This window comes from Takifugu flavidus, chromosome 7 (assembly GCF_003711565.1).
Source record: "Takifugu flavidus isolate HTHZ2018 chromosome 7, ASM371156v2, whole genome shotgun sequence".
Classification (NCBI taxonomy): domain Eukaryota; kingdom Metazoa; phylum Chordata; class Actinopteri; order Tetraodontiformes; family Tetraodontidae; genus Takifugu; species Takifugu flavidus.
The window spans coordinates 8994473-9019034 of NC_079526.1; the positions used below are offsets into that span (position 1 = coordinate 8994473).

The following is a 24562-nucleotide window of genomic DNA, read 5'->3' on the forward strand; positions in this document are numbered from 1 at the left end:
GAAGGTCAGCAGGATACAGGAACCCGAGACCTTTTAAGCTTTTAAAAACAAACAGCAGCTTGGAGCTCTGCAATAATCCAGCCTGGATGCAGTGAAGCCATAGACAACTTTATGGTTACAGTGGCCGAACCAGTCTTAGCGATCAACTTCCAAATGAACTTTGAACCCCTGAACTGGAGTTGCTGATCATTGGTTTCTGTCTCATCAAACGTCCTACTCCTCATCTTCTCCATCAGGAAGATTCTCTTAAATTTCCACTGTTATTTCCAGAGATAAATGTCTGAGGAGGACAAAGACTCGTCCTGTTGTTTTCCTCCTCCAGCGCACGAAATTGAATCCTGTCTTTTCCAGCCCAGTGGCAGCTAACAAGGCTAACATAAACCAAACACGGTTCTCAGCAATCACACCATCTCTTACATTCGTGTCAGGAAGAGTGAAAACAAAAGAGCCTCACATTCAGGCTGGCAGGCAGCAGGTCATTGTGTGCTGGCTTCCACTGTTCTGTTGTTATTTTTGGGATGTTATCATGACTAATGCAGGAGACAAATGATACCGTGGCTAAAAAGTCACTAAGTGAGCACTACTGCCCTGTCAGCGGCTCAGGTCTGTGGTTTGAACAGGGCCGAGCCCGGCTGTGGTTCTAGTTCCTCACGTGGTTGTTGTCGTTGCCGTGGTTCCACAGACAGCATGAAGAGCACCTGCTGGCTGACCATACAGGACAACCGCTGCGAGGTCAACATCAACGGAGCCACGCTGAAGTCCGAGTGCTGCTCCACGCTGGGGGCGGCCTGGGGGAGCCCCTGCGAACCCTGCGAGATCGGTCAGTTCAATTGTGTGAAAGTATATGAATGAATTAAACAGTGAATCGAACACAGTCTCCTCTGGTCTCCTCAGACACCTCCTGCTCTCGGGGGTTTGCTCGTATGAAGGGGCTCGTCTGCGAAGGTAAAAACGTGGCGCTAACAGCTCCTGTGACGCACAACGGCCCCGTGGTAGAAACCCCCCTGTGCTCTCTCCTACAGACATTAATGAGTGTGAGGTGTTCCCTGGCGTGTGCACCAACGGCCGCTGTGTAAACGCCCAGGGCTCCTTCCGCTGCGAGTGTGCCGAGGGTCTCACCTTGGACAGCACCGGGCGAACGTGTGTTGGTAAGAATCAAGCACAAGCCCGTGTTTGTACCAGGACTCCCTCCCCCCCCCACCTGACCTTAACTTTAATTCTGAATTTGCAGACCTGCGGAGTGAGCAGTGCTACTTGAAGTGGCACGAGGACGAGTGCGGCGAGCCGTTGCCCGGGAGATACCGCGTGGACATGTGCTGCTGCACCGTGGGCACCGCCTGGGGCGTCGACTGCGAGGAGTGTCCCAAACCCGGATCACCAGAATTCAATGCAATCTGCCCCCGAGGGAACGGCTTTGCCAACAGGGGGGACATTCTGACTGGGAGGCCCTTCTACAAAGGTAGACGATGTCACTCCGTTCCTTCCCAACACTGAAATGGACTCTTGTTTGGATAAAGACGATCCTTTAGTTGGGAACGTCAGTCAAGATAGGTCAGACTATTTCAAACTCTTCATCATTAAAACCCTCCCCAGTGTAAACAGCCAGCTAATATGGAGCAGGAAGGTCCCACAGAACCCACCGCTGGGTAATCAGATTACATCTAAACGTGGTCATTAAAGCCCAGAATCCTCCTCTTCATTCAGTGAAACTGTATCAGGTTCATTCCTGACGCCATCTTTCCTGATTCGCCTGCAGATGTGAACGAGTGTAAAGTCTTCCAGAGTCTCTGCACCTACGGAAATTGCCGGAACACCATCGGGAGTTTCAAGTGTCGCTGCAACAGCGGCTTTGCTTTGACTGCGGAGGAGAGGAACTGCACAGGTGTGAGGGGACGCCACAGGCACTCCGTCAGATTCTGGCCTCCATCGGACAGTCAGCAGCTTTTGTCTTTCAGACATCGACGAGTGTCGCATCTCGCCGGACCTGTGCGGCCCCGGCACCTGCGTCAACACCCCCGGCAGCTTCGAGTGCGAATGTTTCGAGGGCTACGAGAGCGGATTCATGATGATGAAGAACTGCATGGGTGCCTAACGCAGAGCCTTTCCCAGCGCCGCCCTGAACTGGTACCGGAGCCCGACATGGCTAACCTCTCCTTCTCTGCCCTCACAGACATCGACGAGTGCGAGAGGAACCCCATGTTGTGCCGCGGAGGAACCTGCCTCAACACAGAGGGAAGTTACGAGTGTGAATGTCCCCCCGGACACTCGCTCAGCACGGATGGATCTGCCTGTGAAGGTCGGCAAGATGTTGGAAAAAACGTCTAGAACCCGAGGAGTGCTGGTTGTCACCTTATTCTGTCCCGTCAGATGTGAACGAGTGCCAGCTGAGTGAAACCCTGTGCAAGAACGGTCAGTGCATCAACATGGCAGGAACCTTCCAGTGTTCCTGTGACACCGGGTACCAGGCCACCCCGGACCGGCAGAGCTGCGTAGGTGAGTGGCTCCAGTCTCAATACGAAGTTGGCGAGTACGGACTTAAGGGGTACACCTAAAAGTACACACTTCCTGCAATTACTGCTGCTGTTGCTGGCTGAGATGAAAAGCATGGTGGGACACCTAGCTGTCCCTGGGACACCTAGCTGTCCCCAGTCCATACTGGTCTGATACATACTTGATAAGCAAGTACACACTCGGAGTGTACTTTGCAATAATTGGGTACTTAGCATTGGAATAGCACTTTGGCAGCAATTGATGGAATGCAAGTCCACATGTTGAGAAACAACTATTGTCACCTGAGGAACCTAATGAGACCCGTCTGTTGCCTCCCTTTGCAGATATTGACGAATGCACCATCATGAACGGAGGCTGTGAAACCCACTGCACCAATTCAGAAGGCAGCTACGAGTGCAGCTGCAGTGAAGGCTATGCGCTCATGCCAGACCTCATGACCTGCGCAGGTGTGCAGCGACAACACACCTGTGTCCCCCGTTCTGCTCGCAGCTGTGGCTCACTCCAATCAACACGTTTGTGCTTTCGTCAGATATCGACGAGTGTGAGGAGACGCCAGACATCTGTGACGGAGGCCAGTGCACCAACATTCCCGGGGAGTACCGCTGCCTCTGCTACGACGGCTTCATGGCGTCCATGGACATGAGGACGTGTATCGGTGAGAGGACAGACGGTCCTTAACCAAACCACATGCCCCCATCAGGAAGTTCATGCTTTAATCCGTCCATACAGATGTGAACGAGTGTGACTTGAACCCAAACATCTGTCTCCACGGCGACTGTGAGAACACCAAAGGCTCCTTCATCTGCCACTGTCAGCTGGGCTATTTTGTCAATAAGGGCTCCACAGGCTGCACAGGTACACACAGACAGACCGACACCAGGGTCTGAGTAGCTCGTTTCAAACAGGAGCATATTTCTTCGTTTTGGAATGACTCCTCTTTGTGTACGTCTAGATGTGGACGAGTGTGAGATCGGGGCTCACAACTGCGACATGCACGCCGCCTGCATCAACGTTCCCGGCAGCTTCAAGTGTCGTTGTCGGGACGGTTGGATCGGCGATGGCATCAAGTGTGTGGGTAAGTGCTGGATCACATGGTGCCCAGGGCACCAGGCCTGAGGGAGTTGCTGGAGCTCTTTTTCCCCCTGTGCTTCTGTAGATCAGGACGAGTGCTCCGGGGAAGACCACAACTGCAATCTGAACGCCGACTGCGTCAACACGCCGGGTTCCTACAGGTGTGCCTGCAAGGACGGCTTCGTCGGGGACGGTTTCTCCTGCTCTGGTACGGACGACAGCTGAATCTCTGAGGGTGGCTCTTCCAGAGTTGGTTCACCTGCAGTAACGTCGCACTCTGTTGCAGACATGGACGAGTGCGCGGACAACGTGAACCTGTGCGAGAACGGCCAGTGCCTGAACGCTCCCGGCGGGTACCGCTGCGAGTGCGAGATGGGCTTCACCCCCACTGAAGACAGCAAGGCCTGTCAAGGTGCTGCTCCCACGCCGCCACGTTTTATTCCTCCCTCCGTGCCGCTCTCGCCCGCTGACTCTAGCTACCTCTCTGCCGCAGACATCGACGAGTGTAATTTCCAGAACATCTGCGTGTTCGGATCATGCCAGAACCTTCCGGGGATGTTCCGTTGCGTGTGCGATGACGGCTACGAACTGGACCGCAGTGGGGGAAACTGCACTGGTGAGTGTGGACGTGAGGCCGTCCCAGTGTTCAGAGGAACACAGAGGTTCCTACATGTCAGAGGGGTGTGTGTTGGGGACGCTGCTCACCTCGTGTGTGTCCCTGCAGACATCAACGAATGCGCCGACCCCGTGAACTGCATCAACGGCCTGTGTGTGAACACGCCAGGAAACTACATGTGTAACTGTCCCGTTGATTTTGAGCTCAATCCCACCGGAGTGGGCTGTGTGGGTGAGTCAGACCCATTTAAATCAGAGGCTGGTCTCAAATAAAGAAAATATAGATACATAAAAAAAAGTTGTTTTGGTTTTTCGAACATACTCACTGTTTTAATAAACGGACCGAAATGTGAGAGTTGAATCTCGCTGTTGCTCTGGGCGACGGTGACAACTCCCCCTTGTACGTGTGCGTCTTCAGATACCCGTGTTGGCAACTGCTTCCTGGACACCAACACGCGCGGCGATGGAGGAATCTCCTGCAGCCTAGAGATCGGCGTGGGTGTGACGCGCGCTTCCTGTTGCTGTTCTCTGGGAGGAGCCTGGGGAAACCCGTGTGAACTGTGCCCCCCCAGCAACTCCTGTAATGCCAATAATCCCAGTCGCAAGATGTCAAAGCTCTTTCCGTCTCTGTCTGAAATGGAGGTTCGCGCTAACTCCTGTGTTTTGTCTGCAGCGGAATACAAGACTCTCTGTCCTGGAGGGGAGGGCTTCAGGCCCAACCCCATCACCGTCATCCTGGAAGGTAACTGTCCGCTCTCCAGCCGCAGCTACAGTCACACATCGGGCGGAATAGTGTAACGGTGCGAACTCTCCTCCAGATATCGATGAGTGCCAGGAGCTGCCGGGTCTCTGCCAGGGTGGAATCTGCATTAACACCTTTGGCAGCTTCCAGTGCGAATGTCCAGCAGGCTACTACCTGAATGAGGAAACTCGCATCTGTGAGGGTAAGAACCCACGCGGGAACGTGCTCAGTCTTACAGCAGCGGAGGAGTTAATCCATCACCCGCCTCCACTCGTCCACGTCTCTTCACAGACATCGACGAGTGCCGGAGCAGCATCGGGATCTGCGGCCCTGGTACCTGCTACAACACCGAGGGCAACTACACCTGCGTGTGCCCCCCCGAGTACATGCAGGTCAACGGGGGAAACAACTGCATGGGTGAGACGGAGGAGGATATGGAGACAGTTTCTGTTTGGTTTCTTTGCAAAAGGAGACTTTCAGTCCTTCCCTCCGTCCTCTCCTCGACGCAGACATGAGGAAGAGCGTGTGCTACCGCAACTTCAACGACACCTGCGAGAACGAGCTGTCCTTCAACATGACCAAGAAGATGTGCTGCTGCGCCTACAATGTAGGGAAAGCCTGGAACAAGCCGTGCGAAGCCTGTCCAACTCATGCTTCCTGTGAGTGTCACACACACACACACACACACACACACACGCCATAAAACACCTCTAAAATAACCACCAACACACATCCACAAACGTCCTGCTGTCTGTTACAGCGGAGTATCGGCTGCTGTGTGGTAACCAGGCCCCTGGCTTCATCATCGACATCCACACCGGAAAACCCATCGGTAAGGACCGAACACAGGCGGAACAGTTCAGAAGCAGTTTCCTCTCTGATTTGATGCCGTTGATCTGTTCAGATATCGACGAGTGCAGAGAGATCCCCGGCATCTGCGCCCACGGAGTTTGCATCAACCAGATCGGGAGCTTCCGCTGTGAATGTCCGATGGGCTTCAGCTACAACAACATATTGCTCATCTGTGAAGGTGAGACCAAGGACGGCTGTGCTTCCCTCTTTACACCAAAACACACCCACATACATGCGCACACACTTATGAATTGCACCTATTGATACACAAGTACAGTCACCTCCGTCCATCACCCAGAACCCATCTGAGTCAAACTGGAGCTGTTGTAGTTTCCTGTCCTTCTGTCTGTCTAACCACACGAGTGGACAGTCATGGGGCCTGTGATTGACGTCCACCTCTTCCTCCTCCTGCTCTGTAGACATCGATGAGTGCAGCAGCGGAGACAACCTTTGCCAGCGTAACGCCAACTGTATTAACATTCCGGGCAGCTTCCGCTGCGAGTGCTCGCCGGGCTTCAAGCTGTCTCCTAACGGTGCCTGCGTGGGTGAGTCCAGGCTGTCTGAGAGGTCCCACTCCCTCAGGGAGGTGGACAGACTCGCGGAGATGTGTGGGAAATGTCAAACGTCCCTCGATGTTTGTTTTTTGTATGGTCAAAAACGAGTATTCTTGTTTGGCGTTTGTCAGATCGGAACGAGTGCCAGGACATCCCCAACGTGTGCAGCCACGGCGAGTGTATCGATACGCAGGGCAGCTATCGCTGTCTCTGCCACAACGGCTTCAAGGCCACTGCTGATCAGAGCATGTGCATGGGTGAGCGGCGTGCGCTGAAACCCGCCGAGTGACCGTCGGCGTCCGAATGTAACACCCTCTCTTTGGTTGTTTCCATGCGCGTCTCAGACATCGACGAGTGCGACAGGCAGCCGTGCGGGAACGGCACCTGTAAAAACACGGTGGGCTCCTACAACTGCCTCTGCTTCCCCGGCTTCGAGCTGACGCACAACAACGACTGCATGGGTAAGAGCGGCGCGCACCGGCGCGAGGACTTGGACCGAGTCGGGAAAGTGCTGACATTGGGTGCTGGGTTTACCTCGCAGACATCGATGAGTGCAGCGCTCTCCAGGGCCAAGTGTGCAGGAACGGACAGTGCATCAACGGACTGGGCTCCTTCCAGTGCCTCTGCCACGAGGGTTACGAGAACACTCCCGACGGGAAGAACTGCATCGGTCAGTCTGAAAATAAAAGAGCAGCACAGATTTTGCTCGACACACACAGGCAGAAAAGCCCGCCCTTCCCAACCGACCCCATGTTCCAACAGATATCAACGAGTGTGTGAGTCTGCCTGGTACCTGCTCCCCGGGGACCTGTCAGAACCTGGATGGATCCTTCAGGTGCATCTGCCCGCCGGGCTATGAGGTGCAGAATGACCAGTGTATAGGTGAGACGTGCGTCCGTATGTCTGACCCCATGCGCTGAAGGTGCGCACGTTCACACATTCTCCCCTCCCAGACATCAACGAGTGCGAGGTGGAGCCCAACATCTGCCAGTTTGGCACCTGCACCAACACCCCCGGCAGCTTCCAGTGCACGTGTCAGCCGGGATTCGTGCTCTCAGACAACAAACGCCGCTGCTACGGTATTCATCTGACACGTGATCTTCTTTTCTCACGCGAAATTGCTGCGATGAAGATCTTTATGGGTTGTTTTCCGGCAGACACAAGGGAAAGCTTCTGTTTCACCAAATTTGAGGCTGGAAAATGCTCCGTCCCTAAAGCTCTAAACACCACCAAGGCCAAGTGCTGCTGCAGCAAGATGCCGGGAGAGGGTTGGGGGCTTCCCTGTGAGCTGTGCCCACGAGAGAGTGAAGGTTTGCAACAGAGATGCACAGACACGCACAGTTTTTAATGACAGCAGGTATAAATGATCTCCTGTACTTCTCCAGCTGCCTTTGAAACTCTGTGTCCCTACGGCCTTGGAACCGTGATTGGACCAGGAGAAACTGGCGAAGGTGAGCGGCAGCAGAAACGAGCCCCTGCGTGTCACACATAGGGATGTCTTGTGAGTGGTAACGCTTTTTCTTACTCTTCTCAGACATGAATGAGTGTCTGGAAAACCCAGGAGTGTGCCAGAATGGTATCTGCATCAACACGGATGGCTCGTTCCGCTGTGAATGCCCCTTTGGATACAACCTGGATTACACCGGGGTCAAGTGTGTCGGTGAGATGACTTCAGAAAATAGTTTTCCAGAGCCAAAACATGCCTTTCACCATCGAAAAAGAAATTAGCATGTTAGCACCTGGTAGCACCAGTTCTGGAAGGTTTATTGATAAAATGGAACCACAGATAAAGGCAGGACAAAGCTGTCGACATTCCTGAGTGTTTGATGAAGATGTCGGCGTCTCGGCTCTTCCTCAGACACCGACGAGTGCTCCATCGGAAACCCGTGTGGAAACGGAACCTGCACCAACGTGGTCGGAGGGTTCGAGTGTTCGTGCCAGGATGGTTTTGAGCCTGGACCCATGATGACCTGTGAAGGTCAGTTACTCAGAGTGCTGACACACGTTCGCCACTAGGTGGGGGAAAAAAGAGTTGACGACTATCTCTCTCTTCAGATGTAAACGAGTGCTCCCAGAATTCTTTGCTGTGTGCCTTCCGTTGCGTGAATACCTTTGGCTCCTATGAGTGCATGTGTCCTGCTGGCTACGTCCTGCGAGATGATCAGCGCATGTGTAGAGGTGAGACGCCGTCGGGTTTCCCTTCTGCAGCCTCTCTTGAACTCCTCAATTCACTCCGCAGGTTCACTTCATGAACATGGTTTTTATTCCCTCGCTCTGTGTGCAGATCAGGACGAGTGCTCCGAAGGGCTGGACGACTGTGACTCCAACGGTATGACTTGTAAGAACATGATTGGTTCCTTCGTGTGCATCTGCCCTCCCGGGATGCAGCGCAGGCTGGATGGACAGGGTTGCACGGGTGAGTAAAACCAGCCGCGGCTGCTCCGAGGAGCTGCTCGATCCACCTCTTTAATCTCTTCATCCTGTTGCGACAGACCTGAACGAATGCCGCGCCAAACCGGGCATCTGTAAGAACGGGCGCTGCATCAACACGGTCGGGAGCTACCGCTGCGAGTGCAACGACGGGTTCGAGCCGAGCTCCACCGCAACCGAATGCATTGGTAAAGATCTGCTGGAGAGCATGTTCCAACACGCTGGAGATGAATCGGTGACTAAAACCGGACGCCATCTTTCCTACAGACAACAGGAAGGGCTACTGTTACACGGAGGTTCTGCAGACCATGTGCCAGCAGTCGTCCACCGGCCGGATCAGCGTGACCAAATCCGAGTGCTGCTGCCACATCGGCCGAGGCTGGGGGTCGCAGTGTGAGCTCTGCCCTCTGCCCGGCACCGTCCAGTTCAAGAAGATGTGCCCGCTCGGACCGGGCTACACCACCGACGGCAGGGGTGAGTGACACCAAGGGCACGGTTCTAACGAAGCTCCAACGATGTGTTGCTGACGATGTGACTTGAATCTTCAGACATCAACGAGTGCCAGGTGTTGCCAGATCTGTGTCGCAACGGTCAGTGCATCAACACCATCGGCTCCTACCGCTGCCACTGCAACGTGGGCTACAAGACAGACTTCACCGCCACCTCCTGCGTCGGTACGGCCACGCTCCGATTTTCACCACGCGTCTCTGAAGCCCGGCCGACCTGCGTTCCTCGTCCCGGCCGTCCATTCACTCCTCTTGTTTTCTGCGTGTTCCAGATATGGACGAGTGCGCCGCGTCTCCAAAGCCCTGTAACTTCCTGTGTAAGAACACCGAGGGCAGCTACCTCTGCTCCTGCCCCAGAGGCTACAGCCTGCAACCAGACGGAAAGACCTGCAGAGGTGATTTTCACCATAGTAAACTAAGCCACTCCTCTTTTGGTTACAAGCCTAACCTAAAGCTTCATTGGAGATTCCATTTCTGTCCTCAGATGTGGACGAATGCTCGACGAAGCAACACAACTGCCAGTTCCACTGTGTCAACACTATTGGAGGCTTCACTTGCAAGTGCCCGACTGGGTTCACGCAGCACCAGACAGCCTGTATCGGTGAGCTGAATGTAACACTCAGGACTAAAGTTCGTACCGTTGTGATGCTGCCGTCCGTGAACATTTTTCTATCTGGTTTAGACAACAACGAGTGCGCTGGGCCAAACAGCGGGTGTGGCTCCCGCGCTTCCTGCGTCAACACGCCCGGCAGCTTCAACTGCGAATGCTCCAAAGGTTTCTCCTTGGATACCTCAGGCATTGAGTGTGAAGGTGAGGCTCCCGCCTTCGCAGTGAAGATGGTTTCGATAGGTGGCGCTCTCACGCGCTCCACGATGTGGAAGGACTTTGCTGAAGCTCTTCGGTGTGTGCGTTTGTGTTGATCAGATGTGGACGAGTGCAGCAACAACCACCGCTGTCAGCACGGCTGTCAGAACATGCTGGGAGGTTACCGCTGCGGCTGCCCGCAGGGCTACGTGCAGCACTACCAGTGGAACCAGTGCGTGGGTGAGTTACACCATAAGTTCTAGTTGTAAATGATCAGTTGTGACAGGGAGGTGTAACTGTAGCTATAAACCCTCAGCATTATCCAAGTGTAGGTGTGTGTAAAAATAGGCTGTGTTTTGGAAATTATCTTTGCTAAACTTAGCACAGCTAACTTAAACGCCACCTGGTGGTCAAATATGATGTTGGCCAGGGCTGAAAACCCACATACAGCATCTTTAGATGTGCTACGGCTGAAAACTCGAAGGTCGGTTACGTTTTAAATCGAACGGCGTTCGCGTTTCTGCTCTGCAGATGAAAACGAGTGTCAGGGAGGATCCGTGTGCGGCTCCGCCTCCTGCTACAACACCCTGGGCAGCTTCAAGTGCGTTTGTCCTTCTGGATTCGACTTCGACCAGGGCGCCGGCGGTTGCCAGGATGTGAACGAGTGCAGCGCAGGCGGCAACCCCTGCATCTATGGCTGTTCCAACACTGACGGAGGCTACCTGTGCGGCTGCCCCGGCGGGTTCTACAGAGCCGGACAGGGGTGAGAGCGACACGCCGGATGTGATCAGGGAGGTGCCGAATGACGTCTAAACTGTCTTCTTGTTTCCGCTCAGTCACTGCATGAGCGGCTCCGGCTTCACGGGCCAGTTTACGGAAGGAGACGACGAGGACAGCCTGTCGCCCGAGGCCTGCTACGAGTGCAAGATCAACGGAGGGGGCAAGAACGGGCGACACAAACGCAACACCGACGAAAATGACATCACGCAGGTAGAGTCAGCTGCAGCTCCCGGGTCAGACCCGTGGAGCGTAGATAAAGATGGTGCTAGTGCTCCCCCTGCTGGCAGGCTGCAGCAAAAACAAATAATTCAATGTTCATTTCACTTGAGTGATGTTTGTCTTCACCCAGCAGCATTCGGCCGTGAGCATGGCCAGCGTGGACACCCAGGACTCCATCCCCATGAACATCTCCCTGTCCTCGCTGCTCAACAAGGAGCCTCTCCTCGAGCTCCTGCCGGCCCTGCAGCCCCTGGAGAACCACATACGCTATGTCATCACCCACGGCAACGCTAACGAACACTTCCGCCTGCTGGAACGCCACGATGGAAAGAGCGTGCTGCGGCTGGGCAAGAGGCCGCCTCCACCGGGATCCTACCGGCTGGAGATCGCCAGCCTGCGGCTGTTTGGACCTCGCAGGCTGCACCAGCTGGAGAGGCAGCATGACAATGACTACCTACGGGGAGAAATAGGAGATGCCCTGCGCATCAAGCTCAACATCCACGTGCACTGAGCTCAGAGCATGCTCTGCAATCGTTTGGGACTGATTTCATAGCTGCCCTTTTGTTTCACAACACCCCAGCCCCCCCCCTGCAGGAACCTCCCCACCAGCAGGGGGCCTTCAAGGGCTATAAAAAACAAACTGAGTGGATCAGCCCAGCTCTGCCACCACTGTGTTATTGTTTTGTATGGTTCTGTATTTCCAAATGTACCGACCCAGCACTCATTGTCCACCGAGAGAGGCAGTGGAGGGGAAGACAGAGAGGTACCAGAGTGCTCAGACCACAGACCCCTTATCGACAGGCAGATGGGCCACGAATCCATGAAGCACTTTAGACCAAAAAACAGGAAATGACTCAAAAGAGGGGGGTGTTTATGGGGAACGAAGTGCTGAGAGTGGCCCAAACTGTTTTTTTTAATCAAAAAAACATCTAAACTGACACACTTAAGAAGTTAAATTCAAGATAATATAAGGGTTTAGGTGCCATCAGTGTGGTCCAAGGACTTTCTTACCTCTCTGTGATCACTTCCGAATACATCACATCACCGGGGAGCAAATCGGTTCGTCACTTTGGCCCCTCTCGGTATCTTAGTGTCATTTAATGTATTTGTGATGTTTGAACAATGCTAACAGAAGGACTGCGACATTTACACAGCATTTTCAGGGTCTCTCTTCAGTCCGCAGCAGTCCGTGTTGTTATTTTCGGCTTCAACCTCTCAGTTCCCGCCAGTTTTCCAAAGAGAAAACGCAGTGTGCCGCGTTGCGCTCTGACACGACTGACTTTTGTCCTGTCCACGGTCGACAGCAAGCAGTGATTAGCGTGTTTGCGTGCGTGTGCTGTCACGTTCGGCTACCTCAGTACCTTTCCGAGTATGGACACCATGCTGTGATGCCAACTTCTTAAAAAAATAGAGGGCGCTAGCGTCACCTGTCATCCGCCACAAGAGCAGGGGACCAACCGGTTAGCAGCTTGTAGTCCCAAAAGGTGATCGACCAGGTCGCAGCTTCTCCTACCGCTGAGAACAGCCTGGCGGCCATTACGGGTGAATACGAGTTCGACGCCCGAGCTCTTGTTTACAACACAGCTGAATACCATGTTAAAGGTACAGGACGTGTCTATCTTACCTAAGCCGTCACTGAGGGTCATGCATTACGGTGCAAGGGCACACACGGGTGAACACCAAACCTCACAAGAAAACAAGGCATCAGGTCAGCTTTCATTGTTTTTCTCTCAAAGAGGAAAAAAAGGTGCTAGATAATACCATCTCGTTCTCTGTGCGAAACGTGCAGTCTTGAGTCTTGATTGCAAAAGAGACTTCTTTTTTTTTTGCGAGGGTTGATTAATGTTGTGTACGTCTGTCTTTTGTACCATCTCGGTGCTGAAAAACCAATATTATCAAACTTGCTTCTTGAAAATGTAAGTGTATATTTTTAAGTGAACTGTAGATTTGTTTTTAATTGTCAGAGCTGCCAAAACCTCCCCCCCAAAAGCTGACAGTGAAATTAGGGTTGAAAGCCTTTTGTTGATTTTTCTTGAGGAGACAAACGTGCGCGTTGATCAGCGACTTTTCTGTCCAAAAACCACTGTGACCAGATTAGGAGAACCCGTCCCGTTTGAACGTAATTGACATTCCCAACACATTTTCTCTCAAAACTCGCACTGTCTGCACGCCATCGGGAAGATCAATGCAATAACGAACCGTCTCCAGCTGGATCTTTGGTGCTGAACGATGTTGTCGGTCCAGGCTGAACCGTCCCGCAGCCCAGGCCATGTTTAGAAACCCTACGTAACCATTTTGTCTAACCTGGGAAGCTTTGTATACTTTGTATCTTTGTCCGTTTGTAATTTTTTTTTCTTTCATTTGCCACTATATTTAAAGAAGAAACGGCAGTGTGCTGCGTGTTGTTACTGTATCTCAGCTTCAGTATTAAACTTGAAACGATAACGCGCTTGTTGAAATATGTGCTTCACACTTCAGAGAAGAAAGAGAAGGAGAAGGAGAAAAAGGAGGAGAAAAAGGAGGAGAAGGGGGCCCGTTTGAAATCTGGACTGTAATTCTGAGGCTTGTCAGATCTGGCTCCCCCAGGCTGAAACGACAATCATCTACGCTCTCTGTTAGCACGATACAATATCCTGGCTGACCGTCACCTGTGTGCAAAGAAAACCAAAGATTTACGAGTGTCTGTAAAAGGAAAAAATGTCCATCCATTTGCATTAATGCCAATAAAGTCTTATGGGTTATATTTTTAAATCTCGTCTCTTGGGTTTTTCCTTTTTCTCGCACCATTCTGGGACTAACAAAGGGGACACAAACTGATGCAGTTGTAATAATTTTATTCACCTTTCGACTTTTTGCACAGCTCAGCGATTGTGAATTCAACAGAGAGACGAAGAAAGGAAACAGATGCTTTATTCTATTTAATTATTATCCACGTATCAAAAAAGCACAGTCAGAAAATTAGCCAACTGCAAAAAGCAGAGAAATGAAGCAAGGCTAGCGGCTTTGTCTTCTAAGACGCGGCTGCAAGAACACTTTAAAAAAGAAACAAATCCAGTCTGAAGATCAACAAGAGAAAAGAAGGATAGCCAAACGGAGACTCCCAAACGAGTCGAGAATAGAAAAATACAGTTTTTTCTGATGCCTAAAGGTCATTGTTTGCGTCGTCACCACATTTGGTGGACAGATTAAAGCAGAGCAAAGAGATCAAAGACTAAACACGGCGGTAATGAAAGATTACATCGTTTCAATATGGCTTCTTAGTATAGACACAGATACACAAACCAGACACAGGTTTCAAAAGCCCGACAATCAGTGTCACAGCGAGAGAGAGAGAGGATTTGTAGCCACCGCTAACACTTGTCAAGGCTAAACAGTGGACAGGAGGTGATTAAAGGGGCCTCTGCTTCACCGCTTCCATTTAACATCGGTACTGACTGGACTTTTAATTAATGCTAACTAGCTCCAGAGAACGAGCCTACAGTGATGCTGTAGCCTGTCTGACACGTACAGTAAATCAGGTTAAGGCAGCTGTGCAGCTCATCGTCCTGTCCTGGAATCAGAGCTGGGCTGAGTGTTTTTGGCTCACAAGGAGCCATTTTTCCCAAAACATCCTCTAGAGCCTCATATTTACACCTCTACACAAGTAGTGACAGAGACAGGCGCAAACATTAGCATCTGCTACCGCTCATTGGCAAAGATCTGCACTGGTACAGTCACTTGAAGACCGGGACCGTGTGCAGTCTCTCCTCTACACTAGTGCATAATCGAACTGGCCCCTCTCCAGCCCCTCCTTGTGGTCAGTCCAGGATGATGCAGGCATGCGGCTGTAGGGGTCCAGCAGGATCCTGAAGCACCTGACCAGCAGGAAGACCAGGAAGAGCATGAGGAGGCCTACGAAGGCCAAGGCTGTGCGCTGCTCATTGTCCACCCCGACCAAGGCCAGCGGCGGGCTGCTGCTGCCACCGCCGGGGCCGCCAGGGAGGGAGGAGCCGACAGGTGACAGCAGCAACTCATAGTCAAGTGTGGGCACATCGTTCATCCTCCAGGGGGCCCTGACGCAGGGCTTACACACTGACTGGATGGTTGGTGTATGAGGAGGGGGTGCAGAAAGGGACGGGAAGGTGTTCATGGGGAGAGCGGGAGCTAGCGTTACAAGAATTCTATGGCGGAGGCGTTTTGTCGGCTGAATTAGTGAGTTGACGCTGAATAACGTCCGGATGAGAGCGGGATGCCTGTTCTGGTCACAGCAGGACCTGAACACACATCTTCCCCTGCTGATTCAGTCAGAACTGGGTTAGTCAGCACGACACGACCCAGAAACTCCCGCCGCTAATTCGCTGTGACAATGTCAGCGACAATGACAGGCACTTTTCAATTACAGCGGACTACTTTTTAATGAAGCCTCTTTCTTTTTTTTTAGCGAGACCGCCCCTCAGGCTGAAACGCTTTCAGAGGACTTATCTGGGTCCTGTCTTACTCTGAGGCAGACACGACATGACAGCCTCCTGGTGGTGCAAATGCACGGTCACGGTCAAGGTCGGTGCTCTGTCCAGGAGTCTGGACCTCCGTGTGTGTGTGTGTGTGTGCGAGTTAGACACAGGCGTCAAAAGAGTGTCTGCTCGCCTAATCTCTGAAGAAAGTTCATGGATCAATGGCCCCGATTACACACCCTTGTTTTTTGCTCTCCGTGCTGGGATAATTGGGCTGCGGCCCTCGGGAGCATCGAACAGCAGCAGGTTAAAAACAAGAGCAGCAAAGTTTGTTTTTCTCTTTCAAATTAAAAGGAGATGAGATCCCGGGCTGGTCAGTTACGGGCTGCTCCTACAGAACTCGGCAGACATGGTGTCATCACATGTTCTGGGATGAAACCACAACCAGACGGCACCTGAAAGAGCAAGAGAGAAGCGCTGAGGTAATTCTCCATAAACGGCACCAATAAAGCTGTAATGAGGACCGAAAACACACGACATCAGGGCGCAGACGAGTCCCCGCCTTTTCCATTAGCGCTAGCGCGGAGACTCGATGGAGTCATTCTGCCCCGGTGTCAGGCTGTAATGTGATTATTACCACCCTCTGCTCAATAAGCAACGCCGTCACTGACAGTGGACATCTGTGTGGGGGAGGGGGGGAGGGGGGGTTGTTGCACCAGCCTCCCCTGCAATGACATCCAATTAGCGAGCTGATTATGATGTCATTACAGCGACATTAGCGCTAATGAATTTGCCATGGTGAACACGGATACGGCCTCACGTCGGCATTTGTCAGCGCAGCGCGACCCCCGGTCGTCTGTTCACTTGTTGACTGCGTCCAGTCCTCCACTCACGCGCTGGGGGGGGAGGACAAGGTGCTCCGGAGCCTCATCAATAATCCAAAATCTCCCACGGTGGGTCCGCTTTCAGATCAGGGCAGAAGCGCTGGCCTGGACCCCTTTTTAGCTGCTCGGCCTCACGTCTAGAGCGGTCACTGGGTAATTTGTTTAGGCACAACGTGATACTGACGTGCGGAGCGAGGCTGGCGAAGAGAGAGACGCTTCCAGGAGACAAAGGACGGGTAACAAGAGAGGGCAGGAAACAGGTGGGAAGAATAGAAAGTGCTCTTCAATTTCAGGTCTGTGTAGCAGAGGAAGAATGGGATGACTGGTTGTCTTTAGTGTTTCACTAGAGAAAAACAAAAAAATGCTTTTATTTTTCTCCTTTGTTCCTCTTTGATCTGGAATTACCTTCCTTTCAAAAAAAAAAAAAAAAAAAAAAAAAGAGCGGCCGAATGGAGCAGATGTTCTGGTGCTGGACAGGCAGCGGTACAGAGGAGAAACGGGAGGATTTCTGGCACAAAGTAGAGCGACTTTCCTCTGCCTGACCGTGTGCCCCCACAGCCGTCCCTCTCCCCCCCCAAAGCCTTTTCTATCTGCTGCTCCATCTGACAGCATCTCTGGGGTGGTTGGTGCATCACACTCGGGCTGGCAGCAGGAACAGCACTCACACTGTGAATGAATGTGTGTACAAACAGACCTGCCAGCTCGCTGTGTGTGTGTGTGTGTGTGTGTGTGTGTGTGTGTGTGTGTGGAGAGAGCACATGTTGCTGCCATATCCAAAAATAGGTGGAGGGAGACTTGAACAGGAGTTTCCAAGGTCAGCGACAGTCTGTAGCATCACTGTTTCACCATCACGTCCTCCGTCCATGCAAGTCATCGTAATACCTGCTAATTGCTAAATCCAGGATAATTTGATATTGTCGTACGACAATGAAGGCTCCAGCGAGCAGAACAAAAGGCAGGATGGGTGGGGGGGGGGGACGAAGCAGATTGTTGACAAAACCCACACGTGCACGTACGGGGATGCAAACATCATCTTTGTCTCCATTATCTTCCACCAAGTCATTGAGCACAGGGCATAAATCAGCTGAGAGAGGTTTTAATAAAGAGAGAGAAGGAACACACACACACACACACACACACACACACACACACACACACACACACACACACACACACACACTCTTTATTGATTTAAGCCTTCACACTGAGCTGGAGTCAGCACTGTCAAATATACTGTAAACACAGATAAAATGGAAAGAAATGAAAACAGTGTGTGTGTGTGTGTGTGTGTGTGTGGTGTGTGTAAATGACACAGGATGCTGCAGAGGACAGACGCGATAGCTCAGCTTTTTAAAAAATTCCTTGTTAGATCTCTGTCCACCATCATCCTCAACCAAACCAACACCGTGCACTGATTCGACCACCGTGCACTGATTCGACAGTATGATCATGAGAGCCAAGCAGGTGCCCGATAAGCTTTTTATTTTAACTGTAGTTCTGCTCACACGTGCGCTCTTTACATCAGAAAATCACAGAAAAATGTAAATCATTTCAGGTTTGTCTAAATCCTCCTCAAAACTGGAGGATTAAATGCTCGACTCTCCCAGAACCCAGAATTAATTAGTCAAATCTTCACTCGTATTTGGATAAAAGGGATATTAAATATGTTAGAGACACTCTCTTTCCTTTTGACCTCAAACAATTAATAAAACCCAATAGATCAGCGAGGATGGTCGTTAAACATGCACCGATTACCAAATCAGCTTCTGAGGGTTCAACATGGCCACAATTTGTGGTTATTTATAGCCTAAGCGGAGCCGCTTTAGTGGAAAAGTAATGACTTTAGGAACAACAAAAAAGGAAGAGAGCGCCGGGGCAGGTGGAGCAAAAGAGACGGCGAGCGTCTCAGCCTCCGTCTGCGGGGAATTGAATTAACCCTTTCCAATTTAATGCTTATAAAGATAAAGGAGGCTTGAAGAAAACGTAAACGGGCACTGTGCAAACACACGCGGACGCGGTGGAGGCGGGAACACATCGGCGCCATCCGTCAAACCCCGTTGATGCCTTTTGATTTTCCTCTGGCGGCGATTGGCGGCTCTTTGGGCCTCATTCGTCACCGACGAGAGCTGCCACCTCCCGACTTTCTGCGGCTAATGAGGACGACAGGGACCAGGTGACCTTGAGCTGCGAGCGGCCAACGATCGAGCCGATAGCAACTCGGTTTAACGCGCGTGGCTTCGACCACCTTTTCAACAGTAACCTTCCAGAGGAGGACGCTCAAATTCCCTGAAGGAAAACCTTCCTACGGGTGTTTGGACCAGAGGTGAGCTAACCATCAATTACACAATAACTTCAATTAGTGCAGCAGCTAGGACCCTGAATACTTGTTCCTTCTGTTAACTAACTAGTAACTCTCCATGCTAACCTGAGCACAGCTAACCAGATAGGAAAGCTAACCAGAGAGCTCAAACTCCACCAAGAAAAGGGCAATGCCAGGATTAGAGCCCAAGTCCTTCTGCTAACGACCGTTACCGCACCCACACAGATGGTGAAGCTGTTGCCATGTTTGTTCCTAAGGCTCCTGACAGATGACATATCGGTAAAAATCCGTTTGTGCACATTTGCGTCGATGCAGGAAGGTGTTTATTTCTTTTAAGGCAGATGTGAGGACACACTCGACAGGGAGAATATAACTGTTCCCATCAGGTCCCGGGACCATCTGTGGCGAGGCGGCAGCAGTGAAAGAGACGGAGACGCCGAGCGAAAGACTGATGAAGCTGTACACAGATGGAGGAGCAAAGGGGGAACAAAACAAGGCCTCTGTGGTTCTCCGAGCTGCACCAATCTATCACTTTATCACCAGCCCCGGTGAGCACAGACTCCATTTTCTCTATCAGCACATTAAGACTTTTTCAAGGTCGCTACGGCGTCAATATTCAAAGTGTCCACAGTTGGAGGTGGGTGTTATTAGAGGCGCTCTTCTTCAGCTAAACGCTAGAACTGATTTAGCAGAGAGGTCGTGCAGCTTGATGGAGCTGCCCTCGGTCTTCAGGCTCTCTCCCGTCTCTGGGTTTCCTGCGCCGCCGTGTCTGACTATCACCACGGAAACGCTCTGAGCAGGGCTGTTCTGTCTCTGTGGAGGGGCCCGGGGACACACAATTATGATATGATTGGGAACGGAAAGATGCTGCAGAATATCGCTGTGCAGAGCAGCAGCGACAGACACGATCTTCATATGCAAGTACAACAACGACCTGTGGGGGCGCCATACGATGGTGCTGCGTGATGGAAGCAGGACCAGAACAAACCGGAGATTCCTGGGAACATTAAGTTGGGCTGTTGGGCCTCTTTGGCAGGGTTGAGGTAACAGTCAAAGATCTCAGATAAAAAACAGAGGTGATCCACTACAGAGTGAACGAGACGGTTCATTTCAATCACATCAAGACAGCTTGTAAACTACAAATTAAGTTTACAGTCAGTCACCAATAACACCTTAAACTGCAAGTTGAAGTAATATCAAGGACGATTACAGTCGTTTAAGAAATAAATGTTTTCATTGACGGGTCAAAATGAACAAGATCGATTCAGAATGAGTCATTTGATTGAAAATGTTAATACGATCAGCACATTTGCTGCGGAAAACGACTCCAAAACCCACAATTCCACTGGCACCAGGAAGCGTTGATGGGACGTTCGAGTACAAAAAAATAATTAATTAAAAAAAAAAAAAATCGGATGGAAAAAGACAATCTTTTACCTGAAGTAACTCAGGTCCTGGGATTAACCTGCTAAAATATACCTGTGTGCCAACTGTTTTAGGATATCTTGGGGCAGGTTCAAAACCAGCCGATCTCCCATTTCAGTCTAATCTGACCATCATTTCCATCAATTCCCCCCCCCCCCCCCCCCCGATTCCCATTTAGAGTCTCCTCCAGCAGCCTCCCCGTCTCACCGTTCATGATGAATGAACGCCAGTCCCATCGTACCCAACGTCATCCTGCCCATATTTCAGGTAGGAAAGCGTGACGGGGACAGAGTGCTGCTGGTCCAGCAGAGGTGGGGGGGGGGGGGGTCATGTGTGGGTGGGCAGCCATGTTGATGACCGAGTCCGAAAGTTTGGACGGAGTCTCGCGCGAATGATTAATCCACGACGGCAAAAAGAAATGCTGAAATGGCGGATCTGAAAGAAACCCGCCGCCACCGTCGTGGCCCCCTGGGGCTCAGAGGACGTGTCTCAGGCACGGTACGAGGAGCAGCGGAGGCCCCGGATGGAGGCAAGGACCGCGGCCACCTGGGGAGCTCGGTGGAAGGAGGAAGGGAAGGGGGAAAAAGAGATGGGATTAGATCTGTGGTGGGGGGGCAGTGCAGAGATGCCAGCACCGACGACAGCGCTTCACTCCCATCGAGTCCGCGGGGAGGCCGAGGCCAAATATCACCCCATCACACTGGGTCCACCCCGAGGTGGCGGAGTCGGAGGGAAGCAGGGAGGGAGCGGAAGGAAATGAGTGCAAACACCAGGAGCAGGAGGATTTCCAACAATCCCCGTCCGTCAACGCCGGGTCGGACCCTCCCTCACTGACTGGAATCATGTTTCCGACCTTGTAGGCGCTCCGGGAACGTTTGTTTTCATGCACCGCGGAGCACGGCGGGGAGCGCACGCCCTGCCAACCCGGTCTGACGAGAAGACAGATGTGAAAATTACCATCCGTAGAAAGCGAGCACCTTCGCCTCCCCTGGGACTCTGGTTCTGACACGTCGGGGTGGTTAAGCCCAGAGAACCCGTCACATGTCAGCACCAGTCACTCTGATTGGCTGTTTGGCCTTGTTGAATCAGAGCGAGAGGAGGCAAAATCCGTCATACAGTCCAACTTATTAGTCAGCTTATTGCTGTTTTCAGGATGGTCTGAGAAGAAACGGCTGAGATGAAATGCATTGTGGGATACCTAGCTATGTCACATGTGAGGAACCCCTGAAAAAATAAATGGGCGGAGCAAGCACGCTTCCAAGAATCCTGGAGAAACCTGAGAACTTGCTTGCGTAGAGGTTGATGATGTATGAGAAGAGCGACAACACGGAGGGAAACGCCACAAGAGGTCAAGCCCCAGCTGAGGTCATGGGTAGAGCTGAGACGGCAGCATGACGGAGGCAGGGATCCACGGGGATTTTTATTCCATTAAAAATGGGTCAATATTAATAATTGTATGGATTATTGGTGCCAGAAGTTGAAAGTAGGAGAAGACTCACACTCAATGAAACAAAAAGTGCTGATTCAGCGAAATTAAAACGATCGCCGCTGCGATTCGATCTGGACCCGGGTTAAAGCCGTCGGAACGAGTCTTAAGCACATATTAAACTCCGAAGAAGAGTCATCACAAAAGCAGATCTGGCCTGTTCAGCTGATCCGATTACCCACATGAAGGTGGGGAAGCGTGGGGGGGGCTGGATGGAGGGGCCCTGTCAATCCTTCCTGACCTGAAAGGTGGAAAAGCTGAAGACATCAGAGGAAAAAGGTGAAACCATCTGCAGATTCCTGAACAACGGGCGCAGGGGAGTTAACAGACGAGCCTCCACGGGGTCCCGGGGGCCCCGAGCCGAGCTGCAGCAGGGAAAATAAATCCCCCCCGTCCTGAGTCAGTTATCAAAGGGGTATAGATTATAGGGCCGATGAATATTCTACAGCCCATCTTCAAAAGGAAGCCAACCTAGTTGCGTCTTGGTGGATCCCCTCACCCCCGCTTGTTAAGGCTGAAGGCCTGGCAGGTCTCAGCCGCGTCTCCTCCCCGCCGTCATCTCGCCACGGCAACCCGCCGGCTCCTTACACCGCCAGAAATTGGATGTTTACGACCTCGCGCAGGCTCATCGCTTAAATTGGATCCCCTCGGTGTGACTTGGCTATTATTTCAGGGGCGGCGCGGCAAAGTGTCAGGAACATGCAGGGCGATTTCTTCTTCTATGGGCGAAAAAGTCTTTTCCGGGGCTAACCGCTGCAGCTTTACCTCCCCCCTCAGTGGCCCTCCTGAGCGACGCAGCGAAGCGAAGAGGCGGAGTGATGAAAGAAATCAGAACTGATAACGCCGAGTGGCGGGAGTGCGGCGCGGAGCCAGACCCGCCAGCGGGCCCCGTGGAACGCCGTACTTCCTGTGCGGGGTGCCCTTTCCATGCTCGCCTCTTGGTTTCTGCTCCTCAACATCTTCAAACATGCTGGACGTCATCAACGGGTCATGCCCTCGACTCCAACATTCCAGCTCTAATTTATGCTGTGAGACAGTTTGAAACGCAAAGAAAAACACGGAAATCACGGGAAGCCCCTGAACGCAGCACGGGAGACGCGGCCATGTCGCCAGGTGAGCTGACAAGAGCACAAATTTAATTATCAAATTTAATTATCACACCAAAGTGGATCCAGTTGTCAGCCGCTCAGGACGCACACACGTGTGTTTGACCCGTGGAACTGTTCTGGTACACACAACCTGATCACTCGATCCAGAGTGTGTTCTGGAATCAAAGAAACGAAGCGGAGGGCTACACATCTGTGGAATCAGTACATTCATCTGATGCTGACCAATAGATCTATGGAAATGAGTCAGGTTAAAGGCCAACGGGCTCTCCAGGCAGCCGCTCTCGCCTCCATATTTGCGCTGAGGTGACGCTTGTCTGAAGTCCTGGCTGCTGCTTCAGATCCGGAACTGAATCAACGTCTGCAGAGAAAAGTTTGCCAGGCGACGCGCCCGCGGCGGAGGCGACGCGGCGTCCGCGGCAGCGCAGCGCTGGACCCCCGCGGTGCTGCTCGCCGGGTTTGGCGTCGCGATTTGAACAGAAACCGAGCGGAACTGATTTGTCGGGATCTGCTGCGTCCCCGCTGACTGTCCGAAAAGTGCGATTTCCTTCTTTTATCGAAATGCGGCACCGATCGCGGCACAAACCTGATCAGGCGTCCTGCTGCCGGGCTCGCTGCTGGATCAAACTTTGTGACGCGCTCTTCCTCCTCCTCATCGTCATCCTCCGCCTCCACCAGCTCCTCCTGGTCGCTGTGCTGGGAGACACGACGAGGAGCGGCAGAGGCTCTTAAAGCTCCCCACCCACCGCCTCCTGCCCCGGGGCTGCGCAGCCAATCACGGGGACGCGCCCCTGCACAACAAGGCAGAAGCGCAGAACATCTGAAAACAGCTGCGATGCTGCTCCAACACAGAACACTCAGGCTGAATTACGTTCTTGGCAAAGTTCTTTTTAAACGGGTCTTTAAAAAAAAAGTAATAATTTTCACTCTGTACTCTTTTTTATTAATCTCCTCGCGGCGCATGTGCGAGAGCTCGTGAATCAGACGGGGCTTTTCAGATTTGTGTGCGTCTGTTGCGCGCAGAACCACTTTCAAGGTTAATATGACTCCACCCTTTTTCTTTCTGTCAGTCCTCCAGCTCCCGTCCTGCTCTTAAAAGCGTCCACTTGGATCACGTCCTCCTCCAGAACCTCCTCTGTGGAGGAGCTCCCGTCCCGATCCAGCAGACGAATCAAAACCGCAACAAATCAGAGCTGCAGAATTTTCTATGGAAACACATTTTACTTAGATTTCCAGTAAGAAGGCTGCTCTTTGCCCCTCATTTGCACATTTAGCGGTGGGGAGGGATCAGGTGATGTTGCAGCGCCGTTTTGTGTAGTCTCAGCATTTATTTATTTATATTCATGAACAATTACGTGATTGTTCGATTAGAAACCCAGATTTACCCAGATTTACTTTCTTTTCTCCCCGTTTCCATCTTTAATTACTTCTATCGGCTCCATCCTCCTCTCAGCTCCTCAGCTCCGTACGTCGGCGGCGTGGGAGAAGCAGCAGCATCTGTGCCATCTGCACCACCTGCTGCTCCCCCCACCAGTGCTCCCAGTAGTGTGGATCGGAACCGGTTCATACATTAGCCCGCAGAGACTCGCATCCATAATAGATGAGGGAATATTCCCGACCTGGATTCAAACACGACAGGCTGACTTTGGGCCTGGTTTCTCCCGCACGCGGCCAAAGTTCTGGTGCTGCACGGCGTACCTGAAGTCCCCGGGTCAGGGTGGTCCCCCCCCCCCCCCCCGGCGTGTGTCAGACCGGCGTTGACGGCTCAGGTGGACGCGCATCTCTTACCTCCCTGCTCCTTTTATTTTAAGCAATATTCTCTTGCA

The 24562-nt window shown here is 52.2% G+C and overlaps 2 protein-coding genes across 4 annotated transcripts in view; one reads left to right on the forward strand and one right to left on the reverse strand.

Annotated features, from left to right (window-relative positions):
• fbn2b (fibrillin 2b) overlaps window positions 1-13836 on the forward strand; it is a 40065-nt gene extending 26229 nt beyond the window's left edge. For 2 of the 3 annotated variants that reach the window (XM_057037961.1, XM_057037962.1), the window contains exons 21-65: window positions 683-820; window positions 895-945; window positions 1023-1148; window positions 1232-1459; window positions 1757-1882; window positions 1956-2084; window positions 2171-2296; window positions 2368-2493; window positions 2835-2957; window positions 3041-3166; window positions 3241-3366; window positions 3464-3586; window positions 3668-3790; window positions 3869-3994; window positions 4076-4198; window positions 4307-4429; window positions 4616-4777; window positions 4871-4939; window positions 5016-5141; window positions 5231-5356; window positions 5449-5598; window positions 5700-5771; window positions 5844-5969; window positions 6211-6336; window positions 6477-6602; window positions 6690-6806; window positions 6887-7015; window positions 7108-7227; window positions 7299-7424; window positions 7503-7655; window positions 7731-7796; window positions 7880-8005; window positions 8204-8323; window positions 8401-8523; window positions 8630-8761; window positions 8838-8963; window positions 9043-9249; window positions 9324-9449; window positions 9554-9676; window positions 9766-9882; window positions 9964-10092; window positions 10207-10326; window positions 10618-10849; window positions 10923-11076; window positions 11216-13836. In XM_057037961.1, the coding sequence (XP_056893941.1) occupies window positions 683-820; window positions 895-945; window positions 1023-1148; window positions 1232-1459; window positions 1757-1882; window positions 1956-2084; window positions 2171-2296; window positions 2368-2493; window positions 2835-2957; window positions 3041-3166; window positions 3241-3366; window positions 3464-3586; window positions 3668-3790; window positions 3869-3994; window positions 4076-4198; window positions 4307-4429; window positions 4616-4777; window positions 4871-4939; window positions 5016-5141; window positions 5231-5356; window positions 5449-5598; window positions 5700-5771; window positions 5844-5969; window positions 6211-6336; window positions 6477-6602; window positions 6690-6806; window positions 6887-7015; window positions 7108-7227; window positions 7299-7424; window positions 7503-7655; window positions 7731-7796; window positions 7880-8005; window positions 8204-8323; window positions 8401-8523; window positions 8630-8761; window positions 8838-8963; window positions 9043-9249; window positions 9324-9449; window positions 9554-9676; window positions 9766-9882; window positions 9964-10092; window positions 10207-10326; window positions 10618-10849; window positions 10923-11076; window positions 11216-11596 (6053 nt within the window). In that variant the 3' untranslated portion in view covers window positions 11597-13836. The remainder of the gene's footprint in view (window positions 1-682; window positions 821-894; window positions 946-1022; window positions 1149-1231; window positions 1460-1756; window positions 1883-1955; window positions 2085-2170; window positions 2297-2367; window positions 2494-2834; window positions 2958-3040; window positions 3167-3240; window positions 3367-3463; window positions 3587-3667; window positions 3791-3868; window positions 3995-4075; window positions 4199-4306; window positions 4430-4615; window positions 4778-4870; window positions 4940-5015; window positions 5142-5230; window positions 5357-5448; window positions 5599-5699; window positions 5772-5843; window positions 5970-6210; window positions 6337-6476; window positions 6603-6689; window positions 6807-6886; window positions 7016-7107; window positions 7228-7298; window positions 7425-7502; window positions 7656-7730; window positions 7797-7879; window positions 8006-8203; window positions 8324-8400; window positions 8524-8629; window positions 8762-8837; window positions 8964-9042; window positions 9250-9323; window positions 9450-9553; window positions 9677-9765; window positions 9883-9963; window positions 10093-10206; window positions 10327-10617; window positions 10850-10922; window positions 11077-11215) is intronic. The other variant, XM_057037963.1, reaches the window with a different exon arrangement.
• Window positions 13837-13902: 66 nt separating this feature from the next.
• Window positions 13903-23731, reverse strand: LOC130528502 (cortexin-1-like). Its single transcript, XM_057037964.1, has 2 exons — window positions 23323-23731; window positions 13903-15970 (listed from the first exon to the last, which is right to left on the reverse strand). The coding sequence occupies exon 2, from the start codon at window positions 15212-15214 to the stop codon at window positions 14834-14836; it is 381 nt and encodes a 126-aa protein (XP_056893944.1). The 5' UTR covers window positions 15215-15970; window positions 23323-23731; the 3' UTR covers window positions 13903-14833.
• Between the last annotated feature and the right edge of the window lie 831 nt (window positions 23732-24562).

What these genes read in the sequence shown, in the direction of transcription:
- LOC130528502 (XM_057037964.1), bottom strand. Translation starts at nt 15,214, where the DNA reads ATGAACACCTTCCCGTCCCTTTCTGCACCCCCTCCTCATACACCAACC.